The sequence below is a fragment of the Petaurus breviceps genome, unplaced genomic scaffold (genome assembly GCF_028583685.1).
Source record: "Petaurus breviceps papuanus isolate PSGF00001 unplaced genomic scaffold, PetGlider_PUasm1.0 139, whole genome shotgun sequence".
NCBI classification, from domain to species: domain Eukaryota; kingdom Metazoa; phylum Chordata; class Mammalia; order Diprotodontia; family Petauridae; genus Petaurus; species Petaurus breviceps.
Genome location: NW_027185697.1, coordinates 12,611,455 through 12,637,556, shown reverse-complemented (window position 1 = coordinate 12,637,556; position 26,102 = coordinate 12,611,455). Strand labels below are relative to the sequence as shown.

General features: G+C 53.9%; 1 protein-coding gene across 3 annotated transcripts in view; it reads left to right on the top strand.

The window, feature by feature from the left end:
* Positions 1 to 26,102, top strand: part of RAB11FIP5 (RAB11 family interacting protein 5) — a 56,518-nt gene that overhangs the window by 21,120 nt on the left and 9,296 nt on the right. The window contains exons 2-5 of one of the 3 annotated variants that reach the window (XM_069066599.1): positions 12,767 to 13,200; positions 13,623 to 13,928; positions 14,040 to 14,250; positions 21,866 to 23,545. In XM_069066599.1, the coding sequence (XP_068922700.1) occupies positions 12,767 to 13,200; positions 13,623 to 13,928; positions 14,040 to 14,250; positions 21,866 to 23,545 (2,631 nt within the window). Of the gene's footprint in view, positions 1 to 12,766; positions 13,201 to 13,622; positions 14,251 to 21,865; positions 23,546 to 26,102 lie in introns of all 3 variants that reach the window. The other 2 variants (XM_069066598.1, XM_069066605.1) reach the window with 2 other exon arrangements.

The window sequence follows — 26,102 nt, the reverse complement described above, 5'->3', positions numbered from 1 at the left end:
TCTACTTGATGTTTCTGTCTTGATAATTATGCCTGTATACTTTGAGGGTGCTGACCTTTTCTCCTGAATAAGGTAAACGATATATGTCTGACTGATTAAAGTAAGCTTGTTAACCCATTTTGAGTTGCTTTCCTTTAACAAAGCAGATCCAAGAACCTGTGGTAGCTGCAAACCCTGAGGACGCTTGGGGTGCTTGCTGCTACAAGGTCCCAGGCTTCCCCAGCTTGGTGACTGGACTTTCTGGGCCCTGGGCATTGGCATCATGAGCTTCTTTGAGCTTAGGGCCCCTCAGCTCAAACTTTGAGGTGACCAAGAGAGCTGGTGCCGCTGGCAGGGAAGGTGTCCCATGCTGGAAGGGACCCTGGGGATTGCCTCAGTCTCGCTGACTTCACTTTGCTTTCCCTGGGCCTCAGTTTCCTCATCTGTAAAATGAGGGGGGTGGCCTGGGTGACCGGTGAGGCTACTTCCAGCTCCAGCCCTCTCTCTCATCCTGTAATGAGGAGAATGAGGTCCAGAGAGGTCACCCAGCTCTTCAGTGCCTGAAGCCAGGTTTGAGCCCAGGTTTCCAGGTCACTGTGGTGTCTCAGTGCTTCTGTTAGAGAAAGCATAGTAATCAAGTCAGATTGTGGATTTCTGTGTTTGATTTCTTCTTTGCAGCAACCCTGTGAGTTGGTGCTGTTATCATCTCTGCTTTCCAGATGGGGAAACTGAGGCTGACATATTAAGTGCCCAGGGTCACACATTGCTAGTAAGTGTTTGAGGCTGAATTTGAACTCCGGCCTTCCTGACTCCAAATCCAGTGCTCTCAGAGGTGTTTAGGAAGCCTCAGGGGCAGTGGAGGCTTGGCTGGAGGATAGTCCTTTGAAGGGATGGCCTGGGCTTCCCTCTGGGCCTGGGACAAGGCCCCGGGGGTCCTATCTTTGCCTTGCAGTGTCTTGGTTCTGAGAGATGAGACCCTGGGGATGTGGTCACTGGCTGGGAGCTGCTGCCTCTCCCTCTTCCTCCGCTCGGGTGGGCACCTTGGGCCTGACCTCTGTGTGGTGCCTTGTCTAGGAGGGAATTTCTTGTCTTCAGAGGTATCCAAGCTGAGGCTGGCTGACTGGGCCTGGCAGGCCCCTCAGAGCCTGCTCAAGGGGCAGCTACCCAAGGCCAGGCCTGAGGCCAGCCTGTGCTGACCTCCCTTCCCCCCTCACTCTTGTCTCATCTCTTGGGCTGAACTGTGAGCTGCCTGAGGACAGCCCTAGGAGGGTGGAACAGTCCATCTGGAAAGACCTTGGTCGTTGACTGCTTCCACATGAAGAAATAGGCCCTAATTTGAGCCCTGGGGCCTGGATGGAAAGATCAGGGCTCCCAGCACAGCAAGTAAACCTTGGGTCCTGTCCCCACATTTTACAGATGTGGAAACTGAGGCCCACGGAGGGGGAAGTGACTTACCTGAGGTCATAGTAGCTAAGGTAGGATTTGAACTCAGCTCTCCTCACTCTAGAGTAATTTCTGTGTTCACTGGGCTGCCGCCAATCAAGACTCAGTGTTTACTATGTCTAGGTGCAGGCCCGTGAAGCCCCTGGGGGTGTACCCTCTAGTAGGAGGGAGCGTGTGTACAGTGGTGTGCTTCAGTAACATGGGGTGGGGGAGAGGCAGGGTGCAGAGCCTGAACCAGCTGGGGGGCAGACTGAGATGGATACACCTGCTCTGCACCCCTGTCCTCCCCACAGGTACCCCTACCCCAGGCACACGCTGCCCAATACATCAAGGTGTCTGCCCGGGCTGTCTACTGCTACCCTAGCAAGGTCAAGCCAGGCAATTGAGGCTTGGCTGGATTCCACTGTGGGCTGCCAGGAGGGGCCGAGGCCCTGGATGTTTGGTGGGGAGAGGTGACTTTCCCTCTGGGCCCTTGTGACTTCCACATTCCTTTGGTTCTGCCTTCGGTGGGGCAGGGAGAAGGCAGGGTGGTTGCTGAGCCTTTGCCTGTAGCCGAGCATGCTGGGAGTCCACCCAGAGCCTCTGGGCCATCCCTGGACAGAGCCTGGGCAGGTGTCTCAGTGTGTCCTCAGAGCCCCAATCCTCCTTTGCCCAGAAAATGCTCCCACCAGACAGTCCCAACTCTTGGGGGAGTCATTTCCCATTGACTTAACCGTGTATATGTTCTCCCCTGCCTCCCCAGCCCCCACCTCTCCAGTGATTCAGTGTAAGCTCTGTGAGGGCCCTGGATTCAAGTGCTGTCTTTGGCTTTGGGCCCTTCACCTCCCTGTGCCCCAAATCCTGCCAGGAGAGGCATGTTGGCAGGAATGAAGTCAGGAAACCCCAGGTTTCAGACCTGCCTCATACTTAGCAGCTTTTAGATGATGTCTGTCATGTCCCCAGCACTGTGCTAAGCCATGTCCCATCTGAGCCTCACAGCAACCTGGGAGTCGGTAGGTGCTGTGATTTATCTCCATTTTACAGTTGAGGAAACCGAGGCAGAATGATTTGGCCAGGAATTGTCTGAGGTGAGATTTGAATTCAGGGCTTCCTGACTTCAGGCCCAGAGCCCATCAGCCTAAAATGAGGGGTTTGGAGTTGATGACTTTGGTGGCCCCTTCCAGCTCTAAGGCGATCCTGTGAGCCCCCATTTTACACATGGGGAAACTGAGGCCCCTGGAGGGTCAGCAGGGGGTAAGCATCAGAGGGGAACCTGGGCCCTCAGAGGCAGTTTACTCCCTGGGAATTTCTTTATGTTCCTCCAGCAGCAGAATTGACCAGTGCACATGACTCGCATGCAGGCATTTGCTAAGCGTTCCGACGAATGGATGTCATGCCCATTTCAGCAAGCCACCCTTTGGTGTTGGGGAAGAAGCTGAGCATGTACCAGCACAGATCTGCGAAAAGTCCCAGCGTCAGCATCCTGTGGTAGCCAAGAAAGCTGGGACAATCTTGAGGCTGGTTACTGGAGGGGCCCAGTGATCAGAACTGGAGAGGGGCCATGCCAGCTGGACTTGGCCAGCGTCACAGCTAATGTGGCCTGGCCAGAGGAGGATGAGGCAGACAGTGAAAGGCCCTGAGTTCATGTAATGTGAAGATGGTAGCCTGGCGGGGTTGGGGTGGGGGAGGGTCTCTGCTGCCCTCAGGGAACTTACCTTCTAAGGGTGGAGACAGCATATGCCTAAAGTGGTACTTAGAAGATTAAATTCAGGCTGTAGCCTGATGAGGGAAAGCTCCAAGTACCCTGCAGCTTCCTTCCACCAGGTGCCCACCATGGCTTAGTGGGAAGATCCAGAGTCAGTGTTGGGCAGGGGGAGGGTGAAGAAGGCTGTCTTCAGAGGTGTTAGAATTGTTTTGCGTGACCCCCTGAGAGTCTAGTCCAGTTTAGGCTTGATGTCAGAAAAAGCCTGCTTCCTGGCCATTAGAGCGCCTCCCAAAGGATCTCCTGTGGTAGCACAGTTGGGAAGGTGGGTCTGGCCCTGTCGCTTAAGCTTAGCTCACCCCACGGGGCAGCAGCTAACCCACGTTCTGTCTCCTGGGTTCAGCCTCCTCATTGGCCTTCCAGCCTCTGGTCTCTTCCCCCTTTGTCTGTCCTACGATGGTTTTTCCTCAAGCACAAATCTGACCATGTCACTCCCCTTCTCAGTCAACTCAGTGGGTCCCTATTACTTCTAGAATCTAATACATTATTTCCATTAAGATTCTTGACTTTTTGCTCCTCCAGACGAATTTCCTTATTTTTTCTAGCTTTCTAGGGTGATCCTGGGGTAGTTTGGTTGATATGGCATTGAATAGTAATAGTAATTTTTGTTCTTCTGGCTCTCCTTCCCATGAGCAATTAGTAACTGATGTCTGTCTTTATTTAGGTAAAGAATGTTTTATAGTTTTGGCCATGCAGTTCCTGGGGGTGTCTTGTTAAATAGACCCCCGATTATTTTTATATGTTCTGTCATTTTCTCTCTCTCCATTCTCTTTTCATTCAGTTCCACAATCCCTGGAGTTCCACATTTCTTTCCCCTCCCTCTCCTCCCCCCACCCAATGGCAGTGTGCAATCCAATATAGGATCTACAAATACCTTTACATTAAACATTAGTCAAGTTGTAGAGAAGAGTTATAACCAATGGTGTGAACGAGAAAGAAGGAACGAAACAAAACACAAAAGAGAGGAAGGAGTTTGCTTCCATCTGCATTCAGACTCTGTAGTTCTTTCTCTGGATGTAGACCTCTCTTTCCATCGTGAGTCTTTTGGGATTGACTTATATCACTACATTGCTGAGAAGAGCCCAGTCTATCAAAGCTGGTCATCACACATACAATGTGTCTGTAATTTTGTACAAAGTTCTCCAGGTTCTGCTTCCCTCACTCAGCATCAGTTTATATAAGTCTCTCCAGGTTATTATGAAGTCTGTCTGCTCCCCATTTCTTATAGCACAATAGGATCCCATTGCATTCATATACCATAACCTGTTTAGCCATTCCCCAGTTGATGGGCATCTCCTTGATTTCCAGTTCTTTGGCACCACAAAAAGAGCTGCTATACATATGTTTGTACCTATGGGTCCTTTTTCCACTTGTATGATCTCTTTGGGATACAGCCCTAGAAGTGGTATTGCTGTGTCAAAGGGTATGCACTTTTTTTTTTTAAAGCAATTGGGGTTAAGTAACTTGCTCAAGGTTACACGGCCAGTTATTTCTGGGTGTGGTGCTGAGTGTCTGAGCCCAGGATTCGATTCCCAGGTCATCCCGACACTGGGGCTGGTGCTCTTACTCGCTGAGCCACCTGGCCGCCCCTGGTATGCACTTTTTAATAGCCTTTTGGGCATAGTTCTAAATTGCTCTCCAGAATGGTTGGATCAGTTCACAACTACACCAGCAATGCATTAGTGTTCCAGTTTTCCCACATCCTCTCCAACATTTATCATTTTCCTGTTTTGTCATTTTAGCCAATCTGTCATTATTTTAAATGGAATTTCTCTTTGTATCTCTGCTGGGATTTGTTGGTAATATGAAGAAATGCTGACAACTTATGTGGGTTTATTCTATATCCTCAGATCAAATTTAAACTCCTCTGCTAAGTTTTTAATGGCCCCCTATAACCTAATATGTCTGCCAATCTTATTGGGCATTACTCTCTCTCCTGGCTCCATGGTCCAACCAAACCGATCTTTTCTTTGTTCTTTTGCATCCAGCAATGCACCTCCTTCCTTTGTGTTGTATACTGATCATATGCATTGTCTGAATTGCACTCCTTGAGGCCCCCTCTTCCTAAAAGATGAATTTATGTCCCTGACTCATGCAGGGAAAGGATTTTTGGATTCCCCCTTTGTGTCCTTCCCTCTTCCTTCTGATGGGGCTGCCCTCCTTTCCCAAACTGTCTTGAATTTATCTGTATCTGCTGTAGTCAATCAGTAAACATATATGAAGTGGCTTCTGTATGCCAGGCACTGCTAGGGCAAGTACTGCTTTCTATTTTTCTTGGAAACCCAAGCACATCATAAATTGTTTGATGATTGACTGACATTGAGAACCTGATCTTTGCTTGCAACTGTTAGGATGGACAGTGGGGAAAAGAGGTAACCACATGGCTGAATGGAGAGAGCGCTGGGCCTGGAGGCAAGAAAACCCATGTAAAACTCGGCCTCAGGTACTTCCCAGCTGTGTGACCCTGGGCAAGTCACTAAACCTCTATTTGCCTTAATCTGCTGGAAATGGCAACCATTCCAGTATCCTTGCCATGAAAGCTCTGTGGCCAGTGTTGGTGGATTTTGGTCCCTGCAGTCACAGAAAGTTGGACATGACTGAGCAACCATGGCAGTGGGGACCAGTCATGGTGTTTCCCTCAAGACCCTCGTCCCATGTGAGGCAGGCAGAGGCTGTGGGTCTTGGGAAGGGCCCTTAGGGGGAGCAGAGACCCAGCCAGTCTCTGCAGAGGCCCAAGAGGGGAGGACGTGCTGAAGGCCACCAGATTCACCCACGTCCCACGCTAAGCCTTGTGTTGGCCTTGGGGACATCTCTTACCCTCGCTGGCAATCAGGCTCTTCATCTTGAAGGGCGCAGGCTAGTTCCAAATTTTAGGATCCTGAACTCATGAAAGGAGGTGCTGTGTCATCGTGGGAGTGGATAGGATTTGAGTATAGGTCAGGGGGTCATTGATGGGAGATGGCAAGGAATAGTTTAGGGATGTCAAGTCAAGGCCGGAAAGCTTCCTGGAAGAGGGGGTATTGATCCAGCTCTGAAAGACCCTGTGTTGGGGGTGGAGAGGGGGGATTGTACTGGGATGAGTAGACTGGGCTGGTGGCTGGAGCTTTTCTGGCAGGAGCCAGACTTGGGGCCCAGGCTGTTGGCTTTCTCCTTTGTTCTGCTCACTGACTTTCTGTCAGGAGGAAGACATCCTTGAGCCTGGATCCTTAAGCCTTGGTGGAGAGGCTGTTCTCTAGCCGACCCTCCCCCTGGGTTGCTGCTTTGGGCCTTCCATCCAGCCAGTTCTTCCTGATCAGGCCTCTTGGACTGTGCCAAGTAGGAGGCATTTGGGTCCCCAAGGAATGGGGGACTGGTGCCTGATGGTCAGCCCTGTGTTCTTATGGTCCAGGGTCACAGGCCATGGTGGGCCCCAGGATCCCAATCCCTCCTTTGTCCAAAACTTAGAGATAGAAAGACCAATGCAGTCTGCTGATCCACCCTCCTGGCATGCCTCTAAAATGCGCCTCTGTCCATTCCCTCTGCCTCTGGTAAATATAGCTAGGGGGCACCAGAGCTCACTGAGTGACCTGGAAGTCCCCCGTGGACACTTAAGGAGTTGTGTTGCCCTGGGCAAGTCACCTCGCCTCTGTTTGCCTCAGTCTCCTCAACTGTAAAATGAGGATAATAGCAGCCGTAATAAGAACCTACCTCCCAGCCTGTGATGAGGGGATGAGATTTGTGTAGAGCCAGCCTTACAGTGCTGTGTGGTGCTGATGTCATCACCGCTCCTTAGGAGTGGATGGTCTCATTCCCTGTGCTTGTGTCCCTAGCACACACAGTGCTTAAGTGTTTATGGCTTGATCCAGCCCCCTCTCGGGGTTCCTCCCTGATGGGGAAAGGAAGATAAAGCCAGAAGCCAGAGGCCAAGCCATCGCTGTCTTCCTAGGCCCATGTCCCAGTGCCGGGGCCACATCTTCACAACTTGGTCCCTTTGTGGTTCATTTCAGTGGTTTATTAAGTGCCTACTATGTGTCAGTTGTGCTGGGTGAGGGGAGAATGAGGGGTGGGGTGGGGAAAAAGAATACAAAACCCAAAACAGAACAGCGCCTTCCCTTGTGGAGGCAGCAGGCTGGGCAGTGCCTGGGGTAGAGCATAGGACCTGCAGTCAAAAAGACTCAAGTTCAGATTTAGTCATTTGACCTCCGCTTGCCTCAGTTTCCTTCTCTGTGAAGTGATGACAATAGCAGCCTGTGGCCCCCAGGGCTGTTGCAAGGATATTGGTAAAGTGCTTGGTAGGCCTTCAGTGCTTATCAGTACTCTTACTGTTGTCATTACTGCCCCTCGGAGCCCCAGCTCGGGCACAGAGAGGGGAGGGCAGAGGACAGCTCCTGTGGGCCCAGCCTTCTGCTCTGCTCCCATTTCTGCCTCTTGGGAAAGTCTTGGATCCAAGTCTTGCTTTTGAGATGAGGTCTGAGGCTGATGAGACCTCTTCAGGGCCTCCCAAGGGCTGCCTGCAGGCAAGGTGCCTGAAAGCCTCTTTGGGGCAGGTCTGAGGAACAATGGCTCTAGGGGGTCAGGTTAACCCTGGAGCTGTCCAGCCCTGTGTGCAGGGTGACCCTGTAGCCAGAGTGTGTGCTCTGGAGTGCACCTTCTGTGGCTGCAGCCGGTCCCTGTCCCCCGCCATCCAGGGCTGTGTGGGAGCTGATTCCTCTCACTGGACATTCTTGGTAGGTACGGAGACAAGCTTTGTCTCCAAACTCAGACTTACTGAATGGACAAAAAAAGGAAGTTGTGATCTGGGGTGGATGAGAGGGATGCCAGCTGGCAGCAGTGGGAGGGCACAGGGGCACGGCTCTTTGTGGCTTGGGGGCTTGGCCATCAGGAAGCCCCTTTCCCTTCCCCTGAGGTGGGACAATAAGTGCCTACTATGCACTGTGATGCCAAAAAGGGTATGTGTGTGTGTGTGTGTGTGTGTGCACGTGTATGTATACACATACAGAGTGTGCTCTGTGCCCATAAGATATACATAGTATTATTTTATTTTAATTTTTTAAATTTATTTTCATTTTCAAATGCTTTTTAACTTCTGATTTACATCATTCATTTCCACCAGATTTTGAGTTACAAATTTTCTCCCCATTTTTCCCCTACCCACAGCCCCAAAATAGCAGTTCCACAGGATATGCCCTCCTCCAGTCTGCTCTCTCCCATATCTTCTCCCATACCCCCTTCAACTTTTCCAGTAGGGCATGGTAGATCTCTATACCCCAGTGCCTGTATATCTTATTTCCCAATTACATGTAAAATAGTATTAATAATATGTTTAAACATTTGGTTTTAAAATTTTGAAGTCCAGATTCATTCCCTTCTTCCCTTGTCACCCAACCTTACTGGAAAGATAAGCAATTCAGTATAGGTTGTACATGTGTAGCTATGCGAAACATTTCCATACTGGATATATTGTGAAAGACTGACTGTATTTCCCTCCGTCCTATCCCACCTTCCACTTGTTCTATTCTCTACTTTGATCCTGTCCCTTTTCAAAACTGAGTGCTTCCAACTTCCCTCCCCCCCAACCTGCCCTCCCTTCCATCATCCCCCCTCTCATCCCCTTCCCCCATACTCTCCTGTAAGGTGAGATACCCTGTTTAGCGTGTATGTCATTCCCTCCCCGAGCCAAATTCAATGAGAATAAGGTTGACCCATTGCCTTTTGCCTTCCTATTCTTCCATCTATGTATACCTGTAAACATACGTACACACATTCACATATGTATTCATATGCCCGTATACCTTCTGATATAGACACACACACACATATATATATGTGTGTGTGTGTGTGTATATTTCTATTCTCTTCAACTATTTTCGTACTGAGAAAAGTTTCATCAGTTACAATTATCATTTTTCCATGTAGGCATGTTAATGGTTCAACTTTGATAAGTTCCTTATGATTTCTTTTCCCTGTTTACCATTTTCATGCTTCTTGTGTCTGAATGTCAAATTTTCTATTCAACTCTGGTCTTTTTCATCAAGAATGCTTGAAAGTCCTCTATTCCACTGAATGATCATATTTTCCCCTGAAACATGATATTCAGTTTGCTGGGTAGGTGATTCTTGCTTTTAATCCCAGCTCCTTTGACCTCCGGAATATCATGTTCCAAGCCCTTCGATCCCTCAGTGTAGAAGCTGCCAGATCCTGAGTTATCCTGATTGTGTTTCCACAGTTATCTCTCCTGGATCTATTTTCCAGGTCAGTGGTTTTCCCAATGAGATATTTCATATTGCCTTCTATTCTTTCATTTGTTTGGATCTGTTTAACTGCATCTTTATTTCTCATAAAGTCATTAGATTCCATTTGCTCCAATCTAATTCTGAAGCAGTGATTCTCCTCAGTGAGCTTTTGAGATTCTTTTTCCATCTGGCAAATTCGGCTTTTTAAGGCATTCCTCTCCTCATTGCCTTTTTGAGCCTCTTTTGCCATTTGAGTTAGTCTATTTTTTAAAGTGTTATTTTCCTCAGGCAGGCTGTTGACTCTCATTTCGTAATTTTCTTGCATCATTCTCATTTCTCTTCCCAATTTTTCCTCTGCTTCTCTTATCTGCTTCTTAAGGTCCTCTGTGGTCTGTAACCAGCTTGTATTTTCCTTTGAAGCTTTTGGTGCAGGAGTTCTGACTTCACTGTCTTCCTCCTGTTCCATGCTTTGCTCCTTTTTGTCCCCAAAATAGGAGTGTAATGTTGGAATCTTCTGTCTGCTTTGTTTCCTTTGCCTGGTCATGTCGCCCCTCAGTCACTTGACCCCTGGGCTTTTTGCCACAGTAGGACTCTGCCACCAGACAGGGGAGCTTTCATCCCAAATTCTGGGTTTTCTCAGCTGCTGGAGGTATTAGATGGGTTCCCTCTCTGAGGTCTCCACACTGAAGCTGCCACCTTGTGATGGCTGCACGCGCCATCCCTCAGAGGCTTCTCCCTCCAGGGGATAAAGGCCGACACACTCCCAACTACTGGTCCCAAAGTCCAGACTGCACTGACCTCTCACTTTGTCCTTTGCATCTATGTGTTGATAAATCTGGAAACAGCCACAGCTGCTACTGATCTGGAGTCCCTCTGGCCAGTGGCTGGTCAGGCCCGCCCTGGGGCTAAAGCCTCGGCCTGGGGCTGGGTTCAGCTCCCATGCGCTGGCCAATTCCTGCTGGGCTGTCCTCAGCGGGAGGTTAGCTTCTCTGTGTCATTTTGTGGGTTCTGCAGCTCCAAAGTGTGTTTAGAGTCCCCTTTTACATGGATTGGGGAAGGTGGGAGCCAGAGCCGAGGGGAGGTCCTGTTTCTCCTCCGCCATCTTGACTCCGCCCCCTACATAGTATTATTTTAAATTACCTTTGTAACCCACTTGGCAAACCTTAAGGCCCTTAGATAATTGGTCCTTATTATTGACTGCCCCTCTCCTGATTACAGGCCTGGAGGACACATTCCGATTGCCTTTTTTCCTCTGGGCCTCTACGGTGCTCAGCACCCATGTAGTCTGGTTACTTATTCTCTGGGCCTCAGTTTCCCATCTGATCTCTTGGCCAAGCAGGTGCTAAGGGAATCGAGATTCCTGGGGCACTAGGAGCAGAACCCAGTAGATGGGGGGCTGCTGGTTGGGGGGTTGAGGTTGGATGTACCTTGAGGAGTAAGCCTGCTTTTGAAAGGAACTGGAGTGGGTTGAGAGGCCCTGTTGGACTCCACCCCTGTCTCATATGGTCTGGCAATGCCCAGGTACCCTCCCAGCCTTGACCCAGCCTCAGGCTTCTGTATCTGAATGATGGACTATTGATGGGCCTGCTTAGTCTACCGAAGAGCTGGGCACTTAGAGCTCTCTGGGAATGTGAGCTGTTCTTAGTAATGGGACCCAGTGACCAGAGCTGGAACCTGAGGCCCGAAGAGGCCAGCTAGCTTCCCTGATGCGTGTGCTGTTACACAACAGGGGTGGGCCTCAAACCCAGTATTCTGTGTTAAAACAAAGCAGACTTTTTGTGGAAGAAGAGATGCTTTTACATCAGGTGTTCTTGGATGGGAGAATCATGTGGCCCCACTTTCTTCAGGCAAAGACAATTATTGAGCCCAATGCCCTAACTCCATGACCCCATCCGGCCCCCTCTCCCCCCGCCCCCCAGTACCTTGGTCCCTACTGCTCATCCTGACTTATTCTTCTGTACTAGAGGGTCCTTAAGGGCAAAGACAGGGTCTTTCCCAGTTTCTATCTGCCTCACTTCCTTGTGCAGTGATCTGGATATTGTGGGTACCTGACTAGTGTTAGCAATGAAAAAACCCCAAATCTTGTGGGGAAGACCCTTCCCCTTCCCCATCTGTGAGAGAGACCGCTTTGGACTTGATTGATGTCTGGGGCCCCTTCCAGCTCTTAACTGTAGTCCTGAGTGACCCTGGGCACATCATTTCTAACCTTTTTCTGTGGCTGGGTTTTCTTATTTGTAAAAGGAGGTGGTTGGACCTGATGACCTCCCAGGCCCCTTCCAGCTTTCCAAACTCAGTGGTCCCATGATCTCCCTTGGGGAGCTCCTTTGGGTCAGCCCCAGGGTTGGGTGTGTGGCGGAGGGCTTTGGGGTGTGTGTATGTGTATTTGTGTGTTTGTGTATGTGTGTGTCTGGGAAAGGGAGGAACTCAGCTAGATGCTGAAATTGGAGTGCCCTTATAATGATAACAAAAATGTAAAGCTGGACACTGGGGTCAATATGAAGCAAGCCATTGAGGTTAGAGTTTGTGTTCCCTGAGGGCAGGCCCTGTGTCTTCGCCTTTCTTTGTGTCCTTAGTGCTTAGTGCAGTGCCTGGTGCCTTGGGGGGCCTTAACAAATGCTTACATAGTCATTCTTCGAGGAACCTTGGGAACTCCAGGGGGTCCCCTCAGAGGTGAGGGCACAGTTCCCTGAGGAGGTGACCTTGCTCTGAGGGAAAAGGGAACCACAGGGATTGGGGAGGGGGGTGTGTAATTGCACTGCCTGGAGAGATTGCCGTGTCTCTCCCTCTCCCTCACACTCCTGTCTTTTCTCCCTCTGCCTGTCTTTCTCTGTCTCATTTCTCTTTCCCTTCTCTGTCTCTGTCTTTCTTCCCCCTACCCTTGTCTCTTTTTGCTACACTCTGTATCCCCACCTTCTGTCTCTCTCCTTTGCTTGAGCAGCCGCCTTTCCCCCTCTTGGTGGTGGTGTCTGTCATTCCTGTGCTGTTGAGGTTTGGGTGCCATGGTTGAGGTTTAGGGGTGCTGCTGACCACATCTCTGGGTCTTGCCAGAGGGTATCATGAGGGAGCTTGTGTCTTGACTTCAGACCCCCACCCCCCCAGCTGTTCTTGCCTTGGCTTATGAGGGCCTGGGCCTAGAACTATTCTGGGCTGGGCCGAGATAATTCAAACGAAGAAAAATGTGGGCCCATCTGGCCCAGATGGGGGATGGGGGATGGTCTGTGAGGGGGTGGGGAATGGGAGCCACTGGGCCTAGACCCTGCTGGACCAGAGGGAGGGACCGAGGGCTGGAGGGAGCTCAGTACTGGAGAGGCCGGGCCCTGGGGCCTAGCCCCAGCTCAGAGGTGGTGGGGAGCCCTGACCCGTGCTCTGCCCTGTCCCCTTCCCCGCACAGGTGGTACAAACTGCACTCCAAAGCGGGTAAGAAGGAGAAGGAGCGTGGCGAGATCCAGGTCTCCGTACAGTTCACCCGCAACAACCTGAGCGCCAGCATGTTCGACCTGTCTGTGAAGGACAAGCCACGCTCGCCCTTCGGCAAGATCCGAGACAAGATGAAGGGCAAAAAGAAATACGAGCTGGAGTCGGCCTCGGCCATCATCCCCAGCAGCGCCTTGGATGACCCCGACCTGCTGGGTGGCTCCAGCAAGAAGGCCAAGGCCAAGGCCTTCTTCCTCCGCAACAAGCTGCGCAAGTCCTCACTCACACAGTCCAACACCTCACTGGGCTCGGACAGCACACTCTCCTCAGCCAGCGGGAGCCTGGCCTGGCCAGCCTCCGAGTACCTGACCCGCTCCCCAAGCCGTCACAGCCGGCTGTCCACAGAAGGCGGTGAGTGGGGCCTGGTGTGGTGGGGTGTGGCATGGCCTGGCGTGGGGGGGCTGGTGTGGTGGGACGTGCATGGGGGGGCCTGATGTGGCATGGGGTGGCATGGGGGGGCCTGGCAGGGTGGGATGGGGCATAGCGGAGCCTGCTGTGGGTGTGGCCTTCCTCCCACTGTGGACCTCCCCTGTGGACCCTGGGGTAGAGCTGGGGATCTGGGCAGGGTGCCCTCACAGGGGGGCACACGGGCAGCCCTGGCCCTTGGGGGATCATGCCTGTGGCCCGACCTGGGGGTGAGGAAGGGCATGCGCTCCTCTCCCTGGTTTCACAGCCCCTGCCCTCGGGGCACCCCCAGTCTGATCAGGTGATAGGACCAAGGGGAAGTGGAGTCCGGGAGGTGCCCCCAACATCGGTCTCTCTTCTCCTTCCAGGCAGGGACTCGGCTCCCTCCCCCAAGCTGCCAAGCCACAAGCGGGCCTACAGCGATGAAGTGAGCCAGGTGCAGGCCGGTCTGCCCCGCGCAGGCCATGACCCCGGCTCTGGCTCTTCTCTCTGCATCAACGGGAGCCACGTCTACAATGACCAGCCGCCTGCCCCGCCGGCCCACCGCGCCTCCATCTCAGGCCCCTTCCCTTCGGCCGGAGCCCTCCACAGCCTCTCCCTTCGGCGGGCCGAGGAGGGAGCAGGGCCCTTGGACACGGCCCCCTGGGGCAGCTCTGAGATGGTGGCTTCGGCAGGTGTGGGCAGAGAGGAGTCTGGAGCGTGGGCTGGAGAGGAGGAGGGGGCCCGGAGGGCAGAGGGGAAGCCTGTCCAGGTGGCCACGCCCATAGTGTTCTCATCCACACCAGCAGAGAGAGAAGATTTGAGGAAGGAGGAGCGCAAGCCCCGCATGGGTCTTTTCCACCATCACCACCATGGGGCCGGCCGCAGGGGCTCCCTCGGGGAGAAGATGGGGCTGGCCTTGGGGGCTTCCCTCCACCCTTCATCCAGTGGGGAGGAGAAAGGCAAGAGCGGCTGGTTTGGTTCCCGAGAGGGGAAGGAGCACACCCAGAAGCCCAGGTGAGACCTCGGGAGTGTCGGCCATTCTGGCAGCAGTGGGGAGCACCCTGGGGTGAGAGGCTGCAGCCTGGGGGGGCCCTCAAGGGTCAGGGCAGGCCACACAGTACCCCCAGCGCCCAACTCTGGGCTGATGTAAGCAGGGGCTGCCTCTGTCTCCAGAAGTCCTGGCTCCTCCACCCTGGAGGGACTGGCTCGTGCAGGAGGCTTGGTCTGGTAGAATACTGGTCCTGGGTTCAAGCCCCAGGTCTGCTGCTTACTGCGTGGGTGACCTTGGGCCAGTCACTTCCTTCCCCTTGTGAGTTCTCAGTTTTTTACTCCTGTAAAACTGAGGGGGAATAGATCTCTAAAACCCTTTACAGCTGATGATTCAGCCAACCCCCCCCCCCACTTACACACCCCCCCCCCCCCCCCCCCCCCCCGGGTTCTCTCTTCCCCCCCCTCCAGAGTCGGGGGGCAACCCCTCCCCCCACCCCCCTCGCGGGTCGCGCCCCCCCCCCCCCCCCCCCCCCCGCCTTAGCCCATGCCCCAGGAGCCCATGGGAGTTCTTGATCTCTGAGGCTATAGAATGTGAAGACCCCATGGCCACATCCTCCCTGGGGGTCTGGGCGCTTCCCCCCCTCCTACCACAGACAGCTTTAGTCTGTCCAGACAGTGTAGAGCAGTGTGCCCTGTCCACTTCTGCGCCCCCTCACCCTTGGGGAGAGGCTGGATGGGGGCCCAGAAGCCTCTGTCCACCCCTCCTCTCCCCCCACACAGCAGGAGGCAGGGACTGTTCCCATTTACTCACCAGCCCTACCTGGGGTCCCCCACCCCAGGATCTGGAGGTGGGACTGTGGCTATGGGGAGGGCTCCCTGTGCTGGAAGCAGCTGATAACATTGTTTGCCCAAGGCCCTCCTGGGAGGTAGCCCTGTGATTTTCCTTGTCTGTTCTGGGCCAGGTCCCATTGCAGCCTCCCCGACCCCCCAGCAGAGGAAGTGTCCACTCATCATCAGGACAGGTCGCTGTTCGGGTTCCAGGCCACCTCACTGATTGCCCAGTGGGCCGGGCCTGAACCTGGGTATCCGAAGTCTACAGACAGGCCAAAGTGGGGACACTGGCTTCCTCCTCCCTGGCTGCTTGGCCTGTCTCCCTGCTGTCAATATCTCTATTGCTGCCTGCTGTGTGTGTGTGTGTGTGTGTGTGTGTGTGTGTGTGTGTGTGTGTGTGTGTGTGTGAGAGAGAGAGAGAGAGAGAGAGAGAGAGACAGAGTGTGAGAGAGTGGGGGGGTAGGGAAGATGGGTGTGAGGGCGGTGCTCTGACCTCTGGGTGGGAAGGAAGGGGGAGGATGCGTTCAGAGACAATGATGAGAAGCCTTGTGAATGCTGATGGACCCACTCTGTGCTGACATCTCCAGCGCTGCTTTCCGGGCCTAAGCCCCATGTTGGTAGAACTGATGGGGCTGGCGGCTGAGGCTAGGGCGAGGAGATGGGGAGGACCTGGAGGGCATGTTGTGGGGGAAGGAGTGAGGAGAAGCAGGGGAGAAGTATTCTGGGACCAGAGACTGTTTTTGTGGAAGGTAGAGCTTGAGCTTGGTCTCTGTTGCTGTACTGACCCTGAGGAATTGAGGAGAGATGGAAGGCCCTGGGAGAGGGCCTAGACCTAGCCAGGTCAGAGGCTGGACGGAGTGCTAAACCTGGAGCCAGGAAGACCTCAGTGTGATCCTGCCTTAGATCCCCACTGACTGGGTTTTCTCTGTTGTAAGATGAAGCTTTGGATCTGTGAGCCTGTGAGAACAAGCAGCAGGGATGGAAGGGAAGACCCCTCATTCTGAGGGTGGCAGGAATCGGCTTACCATGGGGGGGGCGGGCTCGGCCCATGGGACGGGTGAGCTTGAGTCATGGGGACCCAGCACCTGGCACTCCTGCTGTGGAATCCCCTTCCTTCGGCAGGGTCTAGGCTGCTGTAGACTAGCCTGACCCAGAGGCAGAGGGAGGGAGAGAGGGCTGATGGGTGACTTGTGCCCATCTCTGGGCAGGAGTGCCCCCTTGTGTCCAGAGCAGGAAGTGGAATTCAGGCAGGGGAAGATCCTGGGCTTATCCCTTATTTTCCACTGCTCGGAAAGCCCAGCTGTGCCCTAGACCAGATTGCCTCGGTCCATCTAGAGAAGGGGGCAGGCTCTAGCTTTGAGTTCTTCCCATGATCCTATTTTTTGGTGAGCTTGTCCAGGCCTCAGCTTTCTTAGCTGTGACACCTGGGGTCCTTTTTAGTCCCAAAGCCCTCTGGGCGAGGGGCAGCAGATTGCTGCCTCCTTCTGAAGCCTTTCCTGACTTCTCCCTCTCATTACTGGTCTTTTTTTTTTTTTTTGGCCCTTGGATTTCTTGTACTAATGTAACCTGTGTGACCTCTCCCTTCCCCCAGCTCTGGGCTCCCAGGGGGGCTGAGAGAGGCCGACTTGGTCACCTTTGAAGCCATGGGCCTTTACCCACTTCCTGGAGCTTGGACCCAGCTGCCAATGTGGGGAGTGGGGTCTCCCGCCCAAGAGCTGCAAGTTTCTCTGCCCTTTTTGGCATCCGTGGGCCCTTCTTGAAGACGGGACACTGCCTTCATCTTCCTTTGGGGTGCCTGCGTTTAGCAGGTACCTGGTAAATGTTAGTCTTTTTGATGGGAGGTTCAGAGCCCCCAGCTTCCTCTGTGCTCTCTCTGCGACCCCAGGGGAAGAAACAGGTTCAATTGTAAAATGGAGAGAAGGACTTTCCTGGTGACATCTCTTTCTCCAGGGTCTGCATACTTCTTATCCCCTAGAGGGTTCTGTACTCCCTGCCCTGGAAGGAGGCCACTCTCCCCAGGGCTCCCACCCCTTCACTGCCCACCATAAGCTCATGGTACCGATTGTACAAGTCTTCTGATCCCCATTTTACAGATGAGGAAACTGAGGCTCATTTCTGGCCTCAGGTCACGCAGCTTTTGGCACCAACTCCAGGCATCCTTTCCCTGAACCTCATTGACAGCCAGTCAGTGCTATGACTCTGGGACGGAAGGTGTTGGGGGATCAGGGAACAATCTCATGGACTTGGGCTGGACCCCAAAGGAAGGGTAGACTGAGTACTGTGAGCAGGGAATTGGAGGTAGGAGTGAGCACAGTATGGGTGTGAGTGGAAGCCAGAGATGAGTTTGGAGAGGGCCTCATGTTGGGCTCAGTCTTTGGAATCCGGGGGTAATGGGAACTGGAAGATCTGGGGGTGGGGAGTTGATGGGATTTTAGGAATATTTATTTGGCAGCTCTATACATGGATGAATTGAGAGGGGGAGTGGGAGGCCTGGAGGTGGGTTTAGGGGTTCTGGGTACAAAATGGCCAGGGGCCCAGAGGGGATCCAGTGGCAGCTGACTGTACTAGCCTAGGGCTGAGGCTCCAAGAGGGCCCTGTAGTCAGTAAATGTCTAAGGCCTTTGTGATGCCCAAGTCCAACCCTTGTGGTCAACCAGGGAGCCTTTGGCAGAGCTGAACCAAACTAATGACAGGAAAGTTTCCATTTGGGGAGCCTGGGACCAGTTAGGTTCTGCTCTCGGAGGCAGGGGAATGGCCAGGATGGAGCCTTCAGGGAGCCCTCCCCAGGTGCCAGCTCCTGACTCCATAGCAACGGCTTTGTGTGCATCTCATGGTGGGGTGGAGCTGGGTTGGTGCTGATGTGGCCAGGCTGTGGCTCATCTCCCTTCTCCTTCCCTCCTCCCTGCTACCTGGCCCTGCCCTGCCCTTGCTCCTCCCACCCTCAAACTGGTGACTCATTCATGGGCTGGGAGAGTGGTGCCAAAGGTAAGGAGGGGGCGCTATGAGGTCAAGTCAGGGGAGAGTGTGGCTCCAGCCCCCTGACCAGCAGGGGCTAGTTTGGGCCACTGCTGGGTGGGGCAGCACCTGTGTGTGGGGGAAAGGGGCTGACTGGGGAGGTGGAGGGCCCGGCTCTCTCCCAGCCCTGCCCTGAGGATTGAGGCTTGAACCAGGCTGAGGTAGGGTAGAGAGTGGGACTGGGGCTTTGCTCTTGGGGGATGAATGGGGTCAGGCCTGGCTCCAGCTCCATCAGGGTTGGGCCAATTGACCTATAAGGTCTCCCCCAGCTTGAAAATTCTGATGCCCACCTTTCCTGCCTCCCCCCCTCCACCCAGTGGATAAGAGAGCTCTGTGCTTTGTTCTTGGCTAGGAAAGGACCAGAAGCTGCCCCTCTTAGAGACACCTATTCTGTGACCCAGCTTCTTCTTCCCCCAGCACTAACACTGAGGGAACAGTGGAGAGGTATCTGTCCCACTCCTTACCCTGGGACCCTTGGATCTGGCCCATCCGGGTATCTCCAGGAGGCTTCCAGAGCACTGACAGCTCTGAAGAGTAGGTGGTCAAGTCTTGCCACAGCCCCTCATCAGAGCTGTCCTGAGGGGACTCTGGGCCCCTCCCTAGCCTTCTCTGTTCTGAAAAGGCCCCATCAAAATGCTGGTCACTTAGATGGCAAACTCCATTCCAGCTGGCCCTTTGGGTTTCCCTGGGCTCTAGCAGGGACCCTGGAGGCCAGGAAGGCCGGGCCCCTTATTTTGCAGCTCAGAAAACTGAGGCCCAGCGGTGCCGTGACTTGCCCTCTGTCAGCCGTTACGAAGTTCATTCTTAAGAAAGACGAACACAGTTAAGCTGCCTGTGAGTATTTATTTCTCTCACAGTTTGCAGAGCATGCACATAGACATAGGAATGGGAGCTTATTGTGAGACAGTGAACCCAAGGAGGGACAGACAAAAGAGACCTTCTATCTTCAGAGCAGTCCCTTCTCACCCCACCCCCCTTCCTGGCTTTGGATGCCCATATCACCCAGAATCAGTCTCCATGTGGTTAACCATGAAAGGAGAAGGGTGTTTCTTAATTGGATAGGTTATAAGTACAATAAGATAGGAGAATGTTAAGGTGTCAATTGAAATTATGGATCCAGGATGTGTACTTCTTTCACCATTAACGTGACATATATAACATAAGAAAGCATAAGAAAAGGCCTTTTATTCAAGGTAGTGTCTGGGTCAGGCATCTTGTCCTTAGTGGTCATAAGCTGAAGAATGCCCCTAGTCAGCTTCATCTGGCCTTGTGGTTGCTGACATGAGAAGGGGCGTTTTGAGTTCAGTCAGAGAGCAAAGCAAAGCATGTCTGTCATGCCAGAGCATGCAAAGCATTATGGTAGGCTAAGCTCGGAGTGGGCCAAAATGTCTCTCCTGATTGGCCAGTGCGGGTTGTAGGCCTTTCTTGGGTCTTGGAGGATCACAGTGGTTCTGGGAGGCTTCTACACCCTGGACACACAGCCACTCAGTGTTGCAGGCAGGATTTGGACCTGGGTCCTCCTGATGCTGGGCCTCCCACCTGTCACACCTTGCTGTCCCATCTCTCCAGTGAGGTGGGGGGGGGGGCATTGTCAATTATGAGATTTTTGAGGTCTCATCCAGCTGGGCCCAGGCTCAGGCAGGCTAGGCAGCCTCTGGACCCTTCCCAGAAAGATGGTCTGAAACACTTAGAAGACCAAGGGTTACAAGTGCAGTAATCAAAATTGTTTTAAATAACAAACCAAGTGGATGGACCCTAGGTTGGAGCCTGAGCAGGGTGCAGGGGGGAAGCCCAGACTGGAGCCCATGCCGTTATTATTTCTACCCCAGATTCTATAACTTTGGGGTAACCCTGGGTTGACTTGACTGGCCCAGCTTTGGGAAACTCACTTTACCTTCAATTTCCTCATCTGTAAAATGGGGATAATAATACAAGATGGTTGTAAGAAAACTGCTTTGTAAACCTGGGCCTCAGTTTCCTCCTCTACAAAGTGAGGGGATTGAACCAGATGAGGTATGATTCCTTCATCTCTGACCTCTAACCTCTCTGGCCCAGGTGGTCTACATTTTGTGTCCCAAAACCAGGGACATTGGGGCAAAGCCTGTTAACCCCCTCTAAGAAGTGTTTTTTAAATGCATAAAAATATGCATAGATTACAAAGGAAACCAATTGCTGTTGGAATCTGGGCCACTAAGGGATGAGAGGTGCCTTAAGTGTATGGAGGAGAGGAGTGGAGGGCTGTGTCACCTGGTGTGGGTTCAGGTTTAGGTTTAATCCGGAATGCCTGGGATCAGTTATAAGAGAGCCCCAGGGACTGTGACCTCCCTGGGTTTGGGAGCTCCTGCCCAGCAGAGGGGGATGGCCTTGGGGACTACTGGGGCACTGAGAGAAGGGTTTGTCCGATGGCCCTTGCATGTTAGAGGCCTCTTGGGCTCAGGCCAGGCCTTTATCCCCTAATCTGAGCTGTTTGTCCCAGGATGGGCCCAGCAGCTTGTGTTCTGTGTAAGAATGACAGGCAGGGAGCTCTCCCTGAGCTGTGGTGCTGACCTGCCCTGACTCCCACTGATAGATGGTGAAACCCCTTCAGTGCTCTGGCAGACTCAGATGGAAGGACCACAATGGAGAGATGGAGAGAGTCCCCAATCCACATTTCCATGTTGTGTTGTGTGTCTAGTTGCTCAGACATTTCCTGATGATGTTTTAAGCTGTTTGGGCAGTTTGACAGAAGGTCTCTAAGCTGCCGAGCCATTCCTGCTCAGAGATGGTCTCTTCCCCGGGATTCAGACAGAAGAGGTCATCTCCCATAGTGGAAGGGCCGGGTAGGAAAGCGTATGCCTTTTGCAGATGACTGAGCTTGGTTCTGTAGAACTGGGGCCCAAGCTGAGGGGGTCGTGCTGGGTGACCCCTGATGCCTCTTCTAGCTCAGGATCTGCAGTCCTGTGATAGCCCTGTGCTTCTGGGCTCTCCTTGGCCTGCGGGGAGGGTGGTGTCCCCACAAGCCCTCCTGGCCCAGCCCTGGGGGCCAGGACCTCAGCTGTTCCATCTTCTCCTTGGGAGTCGGTGGTATTTATGGCAGTGCTCTGTGGGTGCCCTTTCCTGCTGCCATCCCCAGGCACCCATAAATGCTGATTTGTGGACACCAGAGATCCTGGTGCTTCACCATGAAAATCTCACCTGACCCAGTCTTAAGGGGGCTTCTCTCCTGGCCTGACCTGCCTTGACTGTTGAGCCGGGTTGTTTGCTCTGGGCCCTGGGTTCTGGAGGGGTTTGGGACACATTTAGGTCTACACTCTGCTCCCCACAGCCCTAACCTTGTAGTGTACCTAAGTGTGTGTGCGTGTTTGCATGTGTGTGCATGTGCCTGTGAGTGGTGCACGTGTGTGCATGCTGAGTGTGAGTGTGTGCAGACGTGTGCGCACGCTCATTGGTATGGGTGGGTCTGCAGCAGGACCAGACATTAACCAGGAGGCCCGTGGTTTTGTCTCCTTCCACAGCCTGGACGTGTCTCCTCAGGTAGAACCTGGCCCAGATGTGCCTGTGCCGCCTCCTCCGGGCAGCCTCCCTTGCTCCCCCCCTGTTCCTGTTCCCGCTGCTGCCTCTGCTCGCATGCTAAGCACTAACCTCTTTGCATCCGCTGCTGCCGCAACCGCCTTTGCCTCCCTCCCTGCCCCCTCCCCCAGATGTCTGGGATCTACCAACCCATTCCTCCCCTCCCTGCAGAGCAACCCCTTCTTTGAGGAGCTCGTGGCGGACAAAGCGTTAAAGTATGCTTCACCTGCTCGCTCTCTCCCCAGTGGCTCACTGGTAGCGGCCCCCACTGCGCCCTCCCTGCCAGAGTGGGACGACACGTTCAACGCCTTTGCCGCCAGCAGGCTGCCCCCTGACGCTGGGCATGGACTCTCAGCCCCAGCTGCAGAGATGGGGGCCTTAGGAGTGCCCCGGACCAGCAATGATGTGGAGACAGCAGAGTCTCAAGAAGACCCCGGGGGAGGGGGACGAAGCTCAGCATCGGCACTGGAGGTTGCCGAACCCCCGAGTCTTGACTGGAGTGTGACTTCTGCTAGCTGGGAGTCCCCTGTGTTTCAAGGACCCAGCCCCTCCTTGTCAACCAAGTGGCCCTCACTGAGCCAGGAGCCAGAAGAGGGATTGACCCTCTCCCAGCCTCAGAAAGCAGACCAAGACCCAGCAGCCACCCAGGCAGCTTGTCCCAGTGCCCTAAGAAGAGTGAGCATTGAGCAGGAGAGAGCACCTAGCGCCCGAGCAGCCAAGGAGCCTGAAGAAGAGCCTGGGGGTGGGGGGAGCCAGTTTTTCCAAGAGTTGAATGTGGTTACTGATCTCTGGGCATCAGAGGTGGCAAACATCCCTCCTATGTCTAAGAGCCCCCCTCCCATCCCAAAGAGAAGCTGGGAGCAAGAAGAGAGCCTTTGGGGGGCTCTGGACGAACCACCGGCTCTTCAGGAGCCAGGATCCCCAGGGCCACATCCAGACTCTCCTGGAGACATGGGCAAAGACGTTTTCTCACTACCCCCTGACAAAGAGGAGAGGTCCCCTACACCAGAGCCTAGAACACCCCCACCCAAGCCACCACGCCTTTTCACACCCATGAATTCCCAGAATGAAGAGAAAGAAATGAGCCCAGGGGAGCTGAGCAGAGAAGGGACAGAACTACATTTCGAAGATACTTTTCCAGACCTGCCCACTCTTGGCCACCAGGATAAGATGGAGGGCGGCATACTGGGTCTGGAAGAGCTCGAGATCTGCCCCTCTGTAGACAGTCCAGACCAACGTGCTTCTCAGGGGGGCTCTGTCAGCTGCTGGGACGCAGTTCCCCTGGTCCCTGAGCCCAGGTCTCCACCAGCTGTCCTGGAGATTCCTTCCCCCACACTTGCGTCAGAGAACACAGCTGGCCAGGGCCAGCATTTCTGGGCAGTTCAGGAAGCAGAGTCTCGATTCCTTGGCATGTCAGGGACCCTCCAAGATAAATCTGAATCCCCTGGTCCCCTGATGACTGCTGATTTGGAGAAAGATCCTTTCTGGGGTTCTGATGATGATGATGATAATGGCACCTTGAGCTCCTCCTTACCTGAGGGGAGCCCAGCCTCCACCATCCTCCCAGCCTCGCTTTCTGCCGGGGATGAAGTTCCTTCAGAATCTCCCAGCCTAGAACTTGTGGCCCCTCAGGATCCCCCCCCTGCTCCTCCCCTCCCTCCCCCTCTCCCTTCTCCATGCCCAGCCACTAATGTGAGCAGGAAGCCTGGCCAAGAATCCCTCTCTCTGCATGGAAGCCGGCCCTTATCCTTCTCCACCCCGGCCCTGGTGGACTTCCCCGCAACCCGAGGCCCCTTCGAGTTCCCCTCGCCCATCGAGGGCTCCTCGAACCCGCAGTGGGGCATCGAGACCCCTGCCACCCTGCTTGCGCTTCTGCCCCTGGAGACACGACCAGCTGAGGAGCCTTCAAGCCAGTCTGCTGCCAGGTGAGGGGCAGGGGGGATGGGTCTCCTCCTAGACAGATGCCCTGCATTGTCTGGGCCTGTATAAATTGAGGGGGCTGGGCTGGATGGGGGTCATCTGGGTGTGTCAGGACAGAGCCCTGCTCAGAGCAGGCCGAGGGGGGCACCTAGAGGAGAGGAGGTGTGGACTGGAGGGGGATGGGCTGAAATCCAGAGCAGGTAGCCCAGGTGAGGAGTCTGATCCCTGTCTGGGCCGGGCCTCCAGGCAGGGGAAGGATGCTGGAGGGACAGGGCGTCATTCACTTGGGATCGTCAAGAGAGGGCAGCTTGTGGCCTTCAGCAGATCGACAGCACAGATACCGCGGGGCACAGATATCCCAGGGCAGTAGCCCAGGCGGGCTCCGAGGGGTGCCTGTAGTCCCCAGAACCAGGCAATGGCTGCCTTTTAGATCTTGAGGAGCAGTCCTGGGAGAGCCCAATAGATGGCGATGCTGTTCCACCCGACTTCTTTTTCCTTGGTGGAGTGGGCTCTGTCTTTCTGTGAATCCTTATGCCTCTCTCCCCCCAGTGTCTTCACCTGTACAAAGGGATGCAAGAAAAGGCTTTCATTCAGCTCATGCACGTGCCAGGCACTGTTCATGCAGATATAGGCACACCGGGCAGCCCTGCCTTCAGGGAGCTTATGCTCCTCTGGGGGAAGACCCAAGAAACACAGCCAGGGCAAAGAAAAGGTGGGGGGCTGGTCGGGGGCCAAGGGGACCAGAGGGCTGCAGGGGGAAGAGGTCGGGCCGCACGGCTTGGGAGTGGCTGGGGGCAGGCTGGAATGACTTCTGAAACCCCTTTCTGAGCCTCCACGTGGGCTCTCAGAAATGGGAGGGAGCCCTTGTATCTGTGGTGAACTTTAAGGTTGGCCATGTAGTTCTCTACCAGCAGCCCCAAGGAGGGAAGGAAGCTCATCCACCCTCTTCACTGATGCAGAAGCTGAGGGCGGGACCCGTCAGGGGGAGAAGGGATGTTCAGAGGTGGGTTTCTCCATCCTTCCTGCTCTTCTGCCAGGGCCTTCCTCATTCTTGTGGCCCTGGCAGGGTTCTGGGGGCCCATCTGGGCCAGGTGTGGGGATTACCCCAGTAACGGCCGTCTTCATCTGGGGGAAGAGAGTCTGTTTGGCTGAATTATCTTTAGGGTTCTTTTCATTGGGGTGTCTGACTAATCACATCTCACATCCATATTAGAGGAATCACAGTGTGCTGGGAGGGGAGCAGACATTACAGTCAGGAAGCTGTGCCTCGGGTGGATGTAATGAGTGACTTGGGGGCCCTGAGCCACCTTCTTAGGACCCCAGACCTCCCCCTGATCTGCACATGGGCCTTCGAACACGCCAGGGAAGGCAGGGGTCTAGACCAGGACGGAAAAGAAGAATCTGTTCACTTGTTTTTTGTGGAGCCCTCCCTCCCTCCTGCCAGGGTGACTCCTACGTTACCTCATCTGCATCTTGTTTGTCCGTTAGACCCTGAGCTCCTTGGGAACAGACTTTTTCCCCTTTTGTTGTGTCCCCAGTACTTAGCCGAGTTCCTGGTCCAGAGCAGGAGCTTCAGAAATGTTGACTGACTGACTGACATGCAACATTTTCTTTAGTCCATGTGCTAACTCTGCAGGAGAGGAGATAGTCAGCCAGTGAGACGTTTATTGTGTCTCAGGCACTATATTAAGTGTTGGCGATTCGAGGAAAGTGAAAAGCGGTGTGTGTCTGCCTTCAGGGAGCTCACAGTCCAGAGAGGAGATAACACGTAAACAGCTGTGTGTAAATTGTAGAGGGATTGGGGAGTGGGGAGAGGCTTCCTGCCTCTTAGCTGAGGAGGGAGAGCATTCCAGGCATGGGGACCAGCCATTGAGGAGGCAAGAGCTGGTAGATGGAGTGTGCGTGATGAAGACTGGAAAGGCAGCAGGAGTCCAGGCAGTGGAACCGATCCTGGAGGTCAGAGGAGGGATTCCATGGAGGTTTGTGAGTTAGAGGTAGATAGATGAGGTGGATGAAGTGAGAGACTGGTGCACTGTGATGATTGCCACTTTTGGACCAGCTGTGGCCACTGTAACCACATTGGGCACAAAAGTAAACCAGTAAACAAGGCCAAGGGGTTGAGGAAGGCAATTTGAGATGGGCTGGAGAGTCAGGGGCTGAGCCCTGATAGAGGTCAGCATGGCTGGTGGGGGTCCTTCCTGAAACTGGAGGTTCCCAAGAGGAACTTACCCATCAGAGGGGCTCCACTCCAGCCTGAGCAGGCAGGTGGAAAAGTACAGAGAGCCAGGCTTTCTCTCTCCCTCTTCCAGCACCCTTCCCCTGAGACATAGAATCTTCCTTCTCAACTAGAGAAGTGAAAACAGAAGAATGGATAAAGCCGCCCATTCTGATGTTTTCCTTCCTTGGGCCTGGGGTCCCATCTGGCCTCAGGCCCTTGGTAGCTAGGTGATCTGATCTCTCAGAGCCTTCCTCTCCTTGGCTGCAAAATGGAGTCAGTAATGATGCCTGGGAGGGGCCTTAAACACCATCCTGTGGTGTTTATCCTCACTTTGAAGGCAGAGG